Here is a 15,403-nt window from a genome sequence, read left to right on the forward strand (position 1 = left end):
AGACAGGATGGACTTTGATGGACCAGCGGTCTGGTTCAATATAAGGCAGATTTATGTGTATGTGTGAGCTGGCTAACATCCCTCTTTCTCCCGCTCCCTGCCCCCACTTAATTGATCCTCAGCTGTTTTCATCATTCTGTATCTGTGAGGGTAATAATGAGCATGCTTAGCCATTTGGAGGGGGATCTTTTTAAATGTATGAAGTAATATTTTTCTGCATGCCTGAAGTCTCTGGAGTATTCAGAACCTCCAGTCTTGTTTGTGAGTAGACCCCTATTGTTACCTTCAGGATGCCCCCCCCCCATATTAGCGTAGAGTGAACTTGGGGCTCGAATATGCTCTTGCTTTTCGTATCCTTTTGTCGTTGTTTTTAAATAGTAAGTAATGTGTTACCAGGTAGAGATGCTAAGGCTTGTTTTTTTAAAAAAATAATTGAAGAGAGGCACAAGGAGTCCGGCATCAAGCCAAAAAATATTCCCCTGTACATGTTTTCAGAACATGTGTAAATACACGTAACATTGAAAGTGGTTTTAAAAAACACACATGTCTGATTTCCTCATTTATGCACAGGGCAAATCTCTCTTTAAGGATGCACTAGAAACCCAAGTTTTATCTGCTGAGACCTGTGTAGCTCATAAGCCTTCAAGTGTTATTTCTTAGTCTATAAAGTGCCCAAATTTTCTTTGGCTCAAGCAGTTATTTAGCTGCATATTGAATTTTCAAATGAGTAAAAACAAAAAAATGACTTTAGTTGTTCATGCTATCACTTTTTTCTGTTTTGCTAGATCTAAGGAGAGTTTACAGTGTCGAGATGGCAACATTTTTATCACAGTCTTATTCTCCATATTTGAGATCAGAAAAGAATAATGGTAACACCTCTCCCATGTGTTTATGTATAATCTTTGAATCGGTAGGAAGTGTGCTCCCAAAGTCAAAGAAAATCCATATTTGGAAGAGCAGGAGGCAGTACTGAATTGTATATTGGAGTATGTCTTGTGGCATACCTTGATAAGTTGTCCAAGTGTGGAGAAGGCATGGTCTGGAAGTATAGTTCCCATGGTTAGTACCACCTGGAAAACTCAGGGAACCCGAACTTTCTGAAACTGACAGATCCTTTCCTGTTCCCCAGGATATTTTGATGGGGGTACAGGGGAGGTCCTGATATAGCCATAATGTATGTGTGTGTGTGTAAAAGAGAGCTTCTGAGGGGATTTGATAGCATGTAACAGCATGACCACACTTGGTTTTTTTTTAGAGTTTACAGTTGACTCATTGTTGTCAGTGATGTGAATATTCTCCCCATTATAGTATCTGAACACAGGCTTGGCATAGGATTTGGAGGGTGGAGGTATATATGTTTTTTTTAAAAGCAAACCCCATTTGATCAGTACTTTGTTGGTCCATATACATAGAGCACCACTACAAACTTGCTTAAGTATCTGTTAGTCCCCACCTCCCAGGGGTGGGTGGGTGGAAGGGGTGGGATGCATCTTTATATAAAGATGAGAATTCTGTTAGAGGTTTTTGGAGCATATTGTGGGAAAGATAGGGTCAGTCTAGGTTTTTTGCTGACTCAGGTGATTAAAAAGTTGTGAATGATTCCTACAAGTAGGATGTAACTGGCTTGCCTTGTCTGCATAGGATGCTCTGGTTTGAGAGGTTGCTCTAGTGCAATATCCAGTTCTGAGCTACTGCAGCCTCAGTCAAAAACCTCTGGGAAGCTCATGCAGAACAGAAGGCTCTTGGCATGGTCCTCTGGATTGCAGGAAATGCTGCATAGCAGCTTTTGAGTGCCTCCTCCAAAAAGGAAGGTAGCAGTGCTCTCTCTAACATATTTACATAGCTCAGTCAGGGGCACCTTTGGAATTCTGGCACCGTGTTGGTTGGCTAATTTCTTGTTATGCTTGCCCAAGCTGTGGCATGGTCATTTAACCAGTTCCAGGGTGCAATGTAGACAGATCCCATGGATTTTCTTTTTATGTACCATTATTGAATATTCTTCCAGCTTGTTGAAGTAACTGCCACCTGTATCTTGGTGGAGTAACCACAAAAGTTATTAAAGGGCTATCCAAGCATGACCAAGTCAACAAGCCATTTTTAAAGTTTTCACAATGGCATAGTGGTGTTTGCAAATAGTTAGTGCTATACTACTTCAGGGTGTGTGTACAGAAGGGGACGATGGGTTGGGTCCAAGTTTGTAGAAGCAGATCTTTCCTAGCTTCTCCTTCTTTCAGCAATCTCTTGTACTCTCCACATCCTGCTACCGGAGTAGCTACTATAAGGATCGGGGACCCTTCAAAGCAATATGCTATGTGGTACAGTGGGACTGCAGTTCAAAGGGGGATTTGACTGAAATTGCACCTTCTCTCACCCTTGTGTGAGCAGAGCTTGCTTCTATGAGAAGTGGAGCTATGGAAATATCTGCTTCTGTGAATTTACTCTGTTAGTAGAATCTTGGATGTAACCCCATGTAAAATTTCGGTGTAAATGTATAGTCTAGATGGTGGCTAGATGTTTCTGTATTAGGGATGCTGTGTGCCTCTCAGAGTCTGACACCTCTCCTTTCTCTAGTATAAAGAAAGGGGTCATTATAGGCTTTTTCAACCCTATAAGCTGTATTTATTTATACTGGACTGTAGCTGGTGGCTCCAGGTGTTGACTGCCAAGAATCTCTCTCCTTATTCCAAGTAATAATGTGACAGAAAGGAGAATGGTTTCAAGACTTTTGGTCCTTGGGAGTTATCAAAAGGTGGATGTCTTATGTAGCAGGCTTTCCCTAGTCCCAAAGGCTCTATATGTGTTTTCTCAGCTATATTCTTTAAGGTTTAAGGAAGGGGAAAACTCACCAAGTTGATGAAATTCAAGTGTATCAGTTCAGACTGAAAGATCATTTTAAGGTGGAGTCTGCCATTTAAAAGTTTTCTGGATCACAGTTTGGTAGCCATCTAGAACTGTTTCGTTGGTTGAATATTAAATACTAAGAGAAAATAATATTTTTCTTTTCTGCATTTTGTTAAGATAGTAAATCATCAAGTCCCTTCAGACATCTTGGTGGTGAAATCTATCTTTATAGAGATATAGAATGTACAGAAAAAGAAAAGGTATGTATAGCTATTACTCAGCTATCACTATCATGATATACTCATTAGCATAATTTTGTTAATAGTTTCTTTATGTCCTTAAAATTGTTCACTGTACAAGGTCAAATTAAAAAAAAATCACCCAACAAAGCAAGCAAAGTGGTAAAATTTATTCAGAAAGGGAGGTGTTTTTTGTAGTTAACTCACAGCTGACTTATGGCAAGCTCATAGGGATTTCAAGGCCAGAGACATTCAGAAGTGGTTTGCCATTGCCTTCCTCTGCACAGCAACCCTAGACTTCCTAGGTGGCATCCCATCCAAGTATTAATTATGGCTGACCATACTTAACTTTCAAGATGTGACAAGATCAGGCTAGCCTGGGTTATCCAGGTTGGGATATACAGAGGTCATTTCGTAGAAAAAGAGCTGGAGGAACTCATTAGCATAACTCATTTAGCATAACCTATTAGCATATGCCACATCCCCTGACATCACCTATCCTAGCTGTTTTGGACCCAATCCTGGCCATTCAGGGCTGAAATTGGGCCCAAAATGGCAAAAAGGGGCTGAAAGTGGCCAAAAAGGGGCCCAAAATGGCCAGGATCAGGCCGCTGCTGAGTGGAAGAGTGATCCACCACCCGTCAGAGGCCCGATCTGAGCCATTTCAGCCCCAATCCTGGCTGAAACGGGCCCAAAATGGCAGAGAGTCAGGTGGGCGGGGCTGCCTGACATGTGACCTCTTTGGGGAACTGCCAGAACTGCATTCCTGTGCATTCCCCCTCGAAATGAGCCCTGGGGATATACTATCTGGGGATCACAAGATGGTATGTAAAGGTCCATCATCTTGTTACTGAAAGGAACTCTGCACATACACTGAGGAATCTGGTACAGTCTATGAAGTGTAACTAGCTGTTAGCCTGATTTTATTATTTTTATATTGTGATATTGTGTACTTTTTTGCTGTACTTTGTTTTGTCCTTTTTTACCTCCTTTTTTTAATCCAACCACCCTTTTCCTTCTTGTTCTAATAAACATTCTTTTTATAAAGACTTTTTTTAGCTTTGTTGAGTACTGTGTATTTCTCTGGGATTTTCCTCTTAGTCTCTTCCCTGCGTACTAGACTGCATGGACATTGCATAGTTTTCTTTAAGACATTCTCCAGGGTTTACCCCCTGGTATTTCTAGTACTGCGCTTGATGTTCTCAGGTGGTCCCTGTGTAGTGGCTGCATTTGCCAAGTTCTTTCCAGGGAACCCTTTGTCTGAGAGCCAAGCTACAAGTGACGTCTGACACAGGTTGGACACTTGTCAGCTTACCTCAAGTTTTGATGGGAAATGTAGGCGTCCTGGTTTTACAGCTTGGCTCTCCATTACAGCTGCAAGACCAGGATGCCTACATTTCCCATCAAAGCTTGAGGAAAGCTGACAAGTGTCCAACCTGTGTCAGGCATCACTTGTAGCTTGGCTCTTAGGGTCAAGCTAGATGTGCAGGTTTTCAAAGAGTTGGGTCTGGGTTCCATGTGCACAGAATACTCCACGTGGAGCAGAAAAAAACAGGGGGGAAACCTGGGAAATGGCTTGAGGGGGGAAGGAGGAGCCCCTCCCCCCTTGGAGGCATTCTGAGGCCTTTTGGGCTGTCCTTTATTTTTTTCACAGCAATCCCCCAAAGTCATTGTGTGGCTGCAGGGAACTCGAGTTCCCCAATTCCAGCTCTTTAAAAATTTGTATGTCTAGCTTGACCCTAAGGGAGTTTCCCAACAAGGAAGGTCAACTGTCCCCCTTCCTTCCATTGCCAGATAGCATACTCCCAAACAATTGCTAATGCAATAAGAAGCAATGACCATTTTTGTCTTCTCTTAACAAAATACAAGCTATTGGAAACTGTCCCTCTCCATATCCGTCTGCTGATTGCACGAAGATGTACAATATGCATCATTTTAGAAAATATGTCTTCAGTGCATTTGCTTTGAATAAAATAACCACAGATATATAGTGAATTAAACTGTGGATCCTAAACAACCTCTTTTTCCTTTGGACTGAAAAGGTGGCTAGAACACTGGTGGTGGGAAATTCATGCTGAATCCAACCAGTGTAGATCCCATTTGAAAGATTACGTTGTGGTTTGGATGCAGCCCAGAAGGCTTTGTTTCTGCTATCATGCCATCTGTAGAGTAATCCACTAGTGAAGGGTTTGTTATCCCTCTTTTTGAATGATGTAGGCCTACATACATTATGTCGTGTTTGTGAAACAATTTATGGACTTTCTCTCTTTGTTCTTTCTTGGAACATTGTTTCCTTTGATGCTGGCATGGTGTTTTGAAAGGAGTACATGATCATTTGTTCTCTAGATCCCTCTCAGCTAATTAGGGAGATTGAGACTATGTGTGTGTGAGTGTGTTACTGTGTGGCCAAATGAGAGTTGATTGCTGTCTTCTGTTACTTAGTTAGACCATTCTTAAAAATGCCATAACTGTGGCCCAGTAAACCCTTTAAATATATGCAAGAATCCATTTGTCTTTTTATTGGGATAAAATAGTGTGGCTTTTCAGAACAACAGTTTCCAAGGCTGAGAAGCAGAAACAATATTAAAACTGTTAGAAGTCAGTTGCTCTAGTAATTATTCAGAGTTCTGTATCTTGTCTTTCAACTGGCTTTGTCCTGCATGAATGAGATATGTAATACACACTCAAAAACTTAAAACAACTAAGCACCACAGGATATCGTGGGCCATTAGTGATCCTTGTATAAGCTGACCTTTGCTGCCCTTACTTCGTGTGTTCTTCAAAAATTGCATGCCTATTGAATGTATTAAATGGGTTAGTATTCAAGGTGGAGCTGGGTGTGATGAGACAGATGCTGCCTACACTTCTTTCTGGGGTGCCAGGTAGCCCAATCCTGAGGACTGTGAGGGGCCAGCACTGGCACACCTGCATAATTACGGCAGCACTGGTTCACTCCCTAAGGACTTTCATGAGAGAGCCACCCTAGTGCAGCCAGGAGAAAATGCTCTGTAGAGGCACCTGGGCGGGGGCGGGGGGGCACTAGAGGTGGAGACAGGGCGAGCAGGTGTCCACCCACCTGCTCACCCAACCCCTATTTCTGACAAAGGCCAGGCTGCTGGCTGAAGCACCACTCGCTTGCAACCCCCCCCCCCAACACTCCGAGAAGCATGCATTGCCTCTTTGAAAAGTTAGACCAGAAAGGCAGCAGGACCCAGTGAGGGTCATACTTACAGCCCAAGGCACTCAGGATCTGCCCTGCAAACCTCAGAAACGCTGGTCCTTCAAGGCCAGTGGGGGAGCAGGTTCTGAAACGAATGACAAGAATGCCCATGAGAAACAATGGGACAGGCTAGAAGGTTCATTGGATATGATGGGAGCCACAAATGCCCATCAACATGCAGTAGCTCCATTGAAATGCGTCACTGCATTAAAAAGATAAGAAGGGAATGTGGGGTGGACCCAAAGAGCTGTGTGATGGTTCTGGGATGATGGCCCCCAGAGTGGGATAACAGCCTCCAGTGCCTGGGAAACTGCTCCACAGTCGTCCCTTCCCTGCTGCAAGATATCCAAGGTCTATCCCTGCCTCTGCAATCAGCAAAAGGGAGTGTGGCCCAGCTGTGCAGGGGAGGAGCCCCAGAGATGCCAGGATACCACCCCCCCAACTCCTGGCATCAACCTTGCGCCCCCACATGCAGCTGTCTTCTGGCTGGCTTATCAAACACCAGCAGCGCTGCCGGAGAACAAGAGTCTCCCATGCCAGACACGCACAAGCAACATCCTGAGTCCCACCTCACTGCCTGCAGTGAATTTGAAGGGGGAAAGCAGGGAGGGAAGCTGGGCAGGGCTGGAGCCTCCAAAGTGCCTCTTGTTGATAGCAGAGCCACACAAAGGCATGGAAGCACGTGGAACCTCTTTGGGACCACCCCATGTGTACCAGCCCAAACCCAGAAACCATCCTCCAGGATGTGCGAAAGGGCAGACTGACAGGGAAGTGAGTGGGGGGATTACTGTCATCCACAGGCAAGCAAACAGACAGCAAGGGACTTGTTGTCCGACACAGACTTTATTAAACTACCAAAAGTGGAGAGGATGACTGGACTTATGTTGCCAACTTCCCTTGCCTGGAAAGAGAACTGAGCCTTTTTACACAGCAGTCTGAGCCGCAAGATTAATTCCTCATCTGCCTTCTCAGGACTGAGGTAGAGATGCGGGCTGCCTGGAGAACTGCTCCTGGGGCTGGGCTTGAATGGCAATCAAGGAGGATTGCTGGGGACTAGAACAGCCATGCTCCTTGGTCTCCCTGACAGGTTGTGGCCTGCCTGAAAGGAAAACAGACACATGTGTGCCAAAGAGCCCAGCCTGGCACAAGTCACAGCCTGATCTGCCCCATCCTGGGAGGTTATCTATGGCTGGAGGCAGTGGCAGTGGCTCCATTGTTGCAGGTGATGCCAGCACCAGATGACAGATTCTCCTCCGCCCTGAAAGTACTCCTCATCTGCAACTGGCGGTTCTGTTCCCGGGGCTGCTTGTTGTTCTGATCCTGTAAGGGAGACAGTTAAGAGGTGTCTGGAATGGGCAGCTGGAACCCCCCCTGCAGCTCCGTCAAGCATGGCTCCTTGAGCAGCTGCCTCCCCAGATCCTTCTTACCTGTTGGTGCACCCTTGGCCTTACCTGGGCCAGGACTCAGGAGTCAGGTACCCTGCAAGGCAATTTGGGTGTTAGTTGTTAGTCAGTCACTCTGGACTTAGCTCTCCTCCCATATATGAGTGTGAGGCAAGCTCCAAATTTCACAAACTTCCCCTTGCACACTCTTGCCGTGCCACTGCAAGCACCCTCTCCCACCTTGTGCTCTAAGTCCTCATGGGCGTAGTCCTCCCAAGCAGTGCCTCCGGCTGCCTCTCTGCTTACCTGGGGTCATGGGCATCCTTGGAGAACTAGTAGCGCATGGGGAGCGGGGCTCATCCACCATGGGGGTGTGAGTGGATTAGTCCCCATAGTAGTTGGCATCCTATGCTCCACCGGGCCACCTGGGCAGGTCCGAGTGTGTGTGTGTGGGGGGGAGGGGGAGCAACTTTTCCTGTACAGTGGGTGCCTGTGGGCTACACCATCGTTTTTTGTGGTGTAACTTTCTGCCACTGAGGGGGGCATTTCCAGGCCCGAAATGGCTTAGGGAGCTGACTAACTCACACTCCACCTCCCATCCTGCTCCCCCGGCCCAGGGATTTATGCTGCACATATGCCTGCACTGCAGCCACTGTAGCTGGGCACTGGTGGAGGGCCAGGGTGGAGTGGGCTTCATCGTGGGGGGGGGGGAGTTACACCAGTGTAAGTCCAGGATACACCAGAGCAACTTGTAGTCAGCTCACTGAGCAATTTCAACCCCGCCCCCTCAGAATTGTGCTGTTAAGCAATCAATGTATTTGAAGATTACAGAGTTTCAGAAGGCCATCACAGAAAATTAACAGATTCCTAAATAAAATATATACACAAGTCAATATAATAAAGTGAGTTTGTGCTCAGGGTTCACTATGTGAGAGATATGCTCACTTTATTCATAGTAGGTTGATTGTCCAAATGTACTATGATTTTCTGAGATGAAACTGGAGAACACCATTGTGTGAGAGTGACAACTGATTAGAGGAATTTAAATGTTCATGTTTTAAAAAGCCAAGTCTTTCTCTCCTAGATGTTCCATAAATTTGAAGCCTAAATTTGATAAAAGAAAAAAAAGAAGAGCTAGATCCTAAACATGCAGTTCAATTCCAGGTTAGATCAGCTCAACAGTGTTTGAAGGTACATGAAAAGAGTACCATTTCATCAAGAGCAAGGGCTCGAAGAGCTATACGACAACTGGAAAATGCTGTTGAAAGAGAGACAGAAACAACAGAAAAAGAAATCCCTAGTCTAAACTGGGCTCTTGCTTTTGCAAAGTGTAAGTACGCTCACTTACAAAATGATCAGTTGGAGTACCTATGTGCTAAAGTCTGCACTTTCTGTCTGCGTTTAAATCTATTGAAGACTTTTACATGAAACTGAGTCTTCATAGATGAACACTTCCTTACCAAGAACATATCTTGACTTTATTCCTGTAAGAGTCTAGTGGTAGGATCTGTTAATGTTTACTGGTTAATAAATGATTTGAGTCCAGTACCACCTAAAGTCCAACAAAATTTCCAGGGTATAAGCTTTTGGTAGTCAAGCTCTCTTTGTCAAATGGATAAAGCATATAGCTTTGGAGGTGAGTTAAGATATAAATTTAAATTCAAAAGAAGATATACGGATTACAATAGTCTATTATTTTATCTGAGATAAAAACATTTCATCATTAAATTATATTTTACTGGCTTAATTTAGCAATCAGGCCAAACCATGTCTTGTCTCAACCATAGCTGAGATCCCAAGCTTTGGTTTTAGTTTCTGGGTAAACAGGCAAGCCGTGTTTAGAATTCCTTGTTCGCTTTCCTATCCTGTCTGCTCCGCACTTCTGTCTTTGAGTGCTGCACTTTCAGAGACAAAACAACAGCTGCAGTTGCACTTCGCCAATTCATATTTCACACCAGTTAGTTCAACTGGTTGGGGAGATACTAGAGCACCATAGGCTGACAACTTGTACTAAATCAGAAAGAACAAGATAAAAAGCCCATTTTAAGGCCTGGGATGACAGCAAGGAAGGCTTTCTTTGCTGCTATCATTGCATTGGATGAATTTTGCCCAGTAAAACTATTTAGGGTGGTTCAGGGCCTAATATCCTCTGTATCTCATGCTCCTGACTTATTTGGAAATTAGCTGTGACAATTTTGCGTGATTCTTTGCTGATAAAATCTCTCTCATCTGGTCAGATTTAGATGTCAGTGAGTAAATCCTGTGCTGAGGATATTGGTAGTGACCTCTCGTCAGAGCTCTATGAGTAGATTCAAGTTGGTTTCCTTGACTGATGTCGATAGAGTGTTTGGGGTTGTGAAGGCCACTTCCTGAATACTGGATCCTTGACCAGCCTGGCTATTAAAATCCTTGGGAGAAGGTGCTGAAACCTTTGGGGAAAGGTTATTAATATGTCCATCTTAAAAGAAAGCTGTACTTTGATCCCTTCTTAGGAATTCATCTTTGGATAAAAGGGATGTGCGCAATTATCAACCTGTGTCTGATCTTGGGGTTTTTTTTGGCAAGGTGATTGAGTAGGTTATGGCAAAGCAGCTCCATTTCAGGATTAAACACCTGCCCTTGACCCCTTTCAGTCTGGCTTTAAATCAGGATTTGGGATTGAAACAGCCCTATTTGCCTAGGTTGATGATTTCTGCTTACAGTTGGATAAGGGTAATACATCACTGTTGATACAGTTAGACCTGTCAACATTTGATTCAGTCAGTTATGGTGTTTGGTGGATCAGTTGTGATCGCTGTTTGGAATAAAAGGGACTGCCCTCCTCTGGTTTGGTTTGCTTCTTGTTGGCAGAGCAAGGTCAGCTACTTGGGACCGGATATGTGGGGTGCCCCAAAGGTCTATTTTATCCCAAATACTTTATAATCTCTAGGTAAGACCTCTGGCCAAAATCATTGGGAGCTTTGGAGTGGGTTGTCACCAATATGCTGATGATATGCAAACTGATACCTCAAATTTATCCAAGCCTCTAGAGGCTGCTGTGGAGACAATGTGTCAAGATTGTGGTGAAATGATTGAGGTTAAACAAACTGAAGCTTAATCCAGACAACATGAAGGCAATGCTGGTTGAGAAGGCAGAATGTTTGGGTGGTATTGCTTTCCTAGAATTAGATGGAGGTAAGCATTCCTTAGTAGATCAAGTTAAATGTTGGGAGTGAGGTGCTCTTTGGTCTGGCCTTGTTAATGGATAAACAAGTTGGTGCTGTTGCTAGGAGCGCCTTCTTTTGATAACATCTAGCTTGTAAGCTGGCCCCTTATCTAGATCCTTCTGACCTGACTATCCACTCAAAACACAACTCCAGTGCTGTGTTAGCTGCTACCCATTTGCCCAATTCAGAGTGCTGCTTATAACCTTTAAAGCCCTTCATGGCCTAGAGTCCTCATACTTACAAATTGCATCTGCCTATGCCAGCTGCGTTCTTCAGACAGCCTCCTCCTTAGCACTGTCTCCATGGCTTTGGCAATATCATAGGCCTTTCCCATGGTGGGCCTAGTCCTTTGGAATGGCCTGCTAGAGTGGCTGAGGAGGGCATCTTCATTTGCCACTTTTAGAAAGGCAAATAAGGGATCTTCATTTGCTTCATTTAGGAAGACATGTAAGGCAGTCAGAGAATTTGGTTGAGGGTTAATTGTTCTGGCAGAACTGTGAGTTTACTGATTCTGTTTTAAATAAAAATAAATAAGTGAACCTTTCCTTTCTTTCAAGCTCTTTTGATCCAATGATCTTGAGCTGCAGATAAGGATTCTTTCTTTAAGGAAAATATGGTGGAGAGATACTTAGCTAAAGCCAACATGATCCTTGGGTCTCTATCAACCAGCAAATAAGAAACTGTATTGACTTTTGATACAGTAGGAGGTAGTTTAGTTAATATAGGAGCAATCCACAGTTCACAATAAAAATTGTAATGAAAGTATTCCAATATCATGTAGAACACAGAGTTGACCTTTTCCAAGTCACATTGACAAAATCTATCCAAGTAAGGTATATTATGGTATCTCCCATATAAAACTGTTGAACGGGTAGCATTCAGATGTTTGAGCATAAATGCTCTGCAATAGTGAGGAACTGTTAAGTATTTAATGTAGGCTGGGATTGTTAGAGATGGAAAGATGCCAAAGAACTGGGTGGAGCATACTCTCCAAGCGCGTATAACAGAGCTAGAGTAATCTAGATCTTTTATATATTTCTTGATAATTAATAAAGATTCACTTTTCCCAAGTCTCAGTATGTCATAAAAAAGTGAACCATAAACTGTAAACTCACAAACCATTATTTCTGGTTTTTGTTTTCTGGTCAAGAACAAATAGGGTTTGTCAATTCAGAAACATGTCAAATTGTGATTAAGATTCCTGAGTCACAGTTTAATATGGTCTGAATTAAGCCAGTGTAAGATATCTTATTCAAAATTAGTGAATCAAAGATATCCAGTCAGTCTTTGGGAAAAATTAATACTTCCAGAATGTTTATTGTCAGTCATGTAATTTCTTGAATATAAGTATAATTTCTTTAACAACAATAACAACGTCCGATTTATATACCGCCCTTAACACCCACTCAGAGCGGTTTACAAAGTGTTGTGTGTTATAATTATCTTCACAACAATCATCCTGGGAGGTGGGTGGGGCTGAGAGAGCTTTGAGACTGACCCAAGGTTACCCAGCTGGCCTCAAGTGGAGTAGGGAACCAAACCTGGTTCTCCAGATTAGAGTTCTGCTGCTCTTAATCACTACACCAAACTGGCTCTCATGCTGCAGAAATTTAAGAAATAAATATAACAATCCTGATTTTCTTAAAGGTTGTCAAAGTGACAAGCAGTCTATAGTAGATTACATCAATGAACAGAAGGAGCTGTTTCTATTGGAGGTAAGTTTTATTTCTTTTAACTGATATTTTTAATAAAAGGAAAAATAGTGATCCTAAATCACTGAGAGTTACTTTGTATATCTGTGATGAATGTTAGAGTGTCAGTTTCAGGTCAGTTTCAGACCTGTTTGTGGTTTGCTTCATATGGCTTGTCCTATGGCAATGTATCAACATTCCAGATTCCACATTCAAGCATTGTAGGGAGACTTAAAATTGTCTGCTCCATTCATGAGGTGGCAAAAGAGTAAAACAATACAATCAGCAGATGGAGTTACAGCTATGCAGGATGAGGGTGGGGGGGACTGGCAAACTCGCCCCTCTCCTTGCATCCACATTTGTATATCTGTGATGAATGTTAGAGTGTCAGTTTCAGGTCAGTTTCAGACCTGTTTGTGGTTTGCTTCATATGGCTTGTCCTATGGCAATGTATCAACATTCCAGATTCCACATTCAAGCATTGTAGGGAGACTTAAAATTGTCTGCTCCATTCATGAGGTGGCAAAAGAGTAAAACAATACAATCAGCAGATGGAGTTACAGCTATGCAGGATGAGGGTGGGGGGGACTGGCAAACTCGCCCCTCTCCTTGCATCCACAGAAATCTACATGAAATTCAAACCAAATTCTCCCTGAACCAGAAATCCACATGTGCATACACACAGCTCTTGAGCAATACTAATGATTTCCTTGAAGCTAATCCATGTATACAGTGGACGCATAGGATGAGTTTCCTCTGCTGAAATAGGAAGAAAATAAAAACAAGAAGCAGTGAGTTATTTGTATATGGGAGGGTACTTGTGCTGGAAGAAGGCTAATGTTGTTTAAATCCCTTTTGTTTTTATTGGGACCATAAAGGAGTGCCATATTTGTGATAGGCAGGGTATAGAGTTTGTAAATTAATGAATACAACTTCTCTGTACTTAGTCTTAATATTCTCTGTAACTAGTCTTAATATTCAGACACTGCAGCTAATATGTAGCATGCACCAGCACCTTCTGTTTTATAAAAGAAAATAGGATTTCTAGCATTACTGCTAAGGCTGAGATAAGATTGATCAGTTATCATCAAGTCTTTGATATACGACCCAGGAGATAAATGATCTGCTCTTGCATAGCCTGACTTACTGGTTCACTTGAATGTATATTATTTTCTACATTTTTAAATAATTGTTTTCTTTTCTCAGTACAGAGTAAAAGTGAAACAATGCACTATGACAAAGTTGGAGAAATTGGCAGCAAAGGAAGAGCGAAGGGCCAAAATTGCTGAAACAAAACTAGAAGAAGACACACTTGCATTTGAGGAGTTTCTCAGAGAGAATGACAGAAGTTCTGTAGAGGCCCTTAAAATGTTAGGCAGTGTTACAATTTCTGTTATAAACTGTGGTCTCAATTTAGTGTGTATACATTGCTCAAGCACAGATAATACCCACATAATGGGGTTGATTTCTGTGAGACAGAATTCACAGGGTGGAGTCTTTGGCCCTGACCTGTGAAACATAGAACACAGAAACATAGAACTGGAAGGGATCCCAAGGGACATCTAGTCCAGCCCCCTGTAGTCATACATTGTGTTTTCTCCTGTGTTCCATGTGTGCACTGTTCCCACTCTAGATTCAACCACAGCAGTGTGTAGAAAGAACTTCAGTCATACTGCCAACAATTTTTCTGGGGGCTAGCCACCATCCCCACAGGAATTTTCCACCATTGCATACTTTCCCACCCCAGGAAAATAAAAAATGGTTTGAGGGCATAGAATCTGGGCCTGGATAAAAACTTAACCAAGCCTGGATTGATAATGGAGGTAAACTAACAGACACTAGATGGTTTCTTTTTTAAAAAGTGAACAAGAACTGTTTATTCAGAATAGAACATACAAGCTGAAGAAAATACTAACTTTAACTGTGGGATGTTAAGTTTCAAACTGTTAAGTTTCACACCTTACATGCCCAAGGAAAGCCTTTTCTCATTTGGTTCATAGCACATAAATACAGCATTCTGCTGCAACTAGGGATCTCATGATATGAAATGTCTGACGCAAGTCAGACTGGGGAAAACCCCCGACGTATTTAAAAGTTCTTTCTGCCCTCGTGCTGCTCCACAGCTTGACATGAAGGAGGAGAGCCGCCTCCTTCCAGTTTGCCTACTTTTCTGTTACTAACTTTTCTACGATTGAAAGACTTTCAAACCTTCTTGTCATTGGCCAGTGTTCCCTTTCTGCCTGTCCTGATTTAACAAGCTTTAAAAAGAGAGGGAACCTCTCAGTGGGAATTGGTTTACTGTGGAGTAAACTGTCTAGTGCTTCCTAAGATTGACCTTTTCTACATGGGTTATTTGCACTTGATTTGGGAAGCAGGTTTATTTCCTGCTTCTCCTCAGGATCATGATGAATTCATGCAGTTCCCAGGTTTTCCTTGACTTTTCTCTAATCTTTTCCAAACTTGCTTTGCTGCAAAATTTTGGAAAAGAGCGCAGGAAAGCCTGAATTGCTGCCATGTGGGCAGCAGATTTTACTAGTCCTTTCCAAATGGCAACCATTTCCTCCCACTTCCAGTGGGAGAGGGGTGCTTTTTATTTGTTAATCAGCAATTGAATATTGTTATATAGTTACAAAACTCTATATATTGGGTTCTCTGAATTTCCAGCTTTAAAAAAAATAGGTAAAGCTCTATCCCCTTTTGTGTGGAGATGTAAAGGCATATCTTTACAACAAAAGGGACTAGAAACCCACTGTTTAAAAAATGAAAACTTGGAATTCAGAGAACCTGATACACAGATTTCTGTAACAGTTTAGTGTTGTAACCA

The 15,403-nt window shown here is 42.8% G+C and overlaps 1 protein-coding gene across 1 annotated transcript in view; it reads left to right on the forward strand.

Moving 5' to 3' along the window:
* The first annotated feature begins 811 nt into the window (after positions 1 to 811).
* CCDC38 (coiled-coil domain containing 38) overlaps positions 812 to 15,403 on the forward strand; it is a 55,114-nt gene continuing 40,522 nt past the window's right edge. The window contains exons 1-5 of the mRNA XM_054987753.1: positions 812 to 869; positions 3,019 to 3,101; positions 8,847 to 9,012; positions 12,536 to 12,603; positions 13,786 to 13,949. Of these exons, the coding sequence (XP_054843728.1) occupies positions 812 to 869; positions 3,019 to 3,101; positions 8,847 to 9,012; positions 12,536 to 12,603; positions 13,786 to 13,949 (539 nt within the window). The remainder of the gene's footprint in view (positions 870 to 3,018; positions 3,102 to 8,846; positions 9,013 to 12,535; positions 12,604 to 13,785; positions 13,950 to 15,403) is intronic.

Source organism: Eublepharis macularius, chromosome 9 (genome assembly GCF_028583425.1).
Source record: "Eublepharis macularius isolate TG4126 chromosome 9, MPM_Emac_v1.0, whole genome shotgun sequence".
Taxonomy (NCBI): Eukaryota; Metazoa; Chordata; class Lepidosauria; order Squamata; family Eublepharidae; genus Eublepharis; species Eublepharis macularius.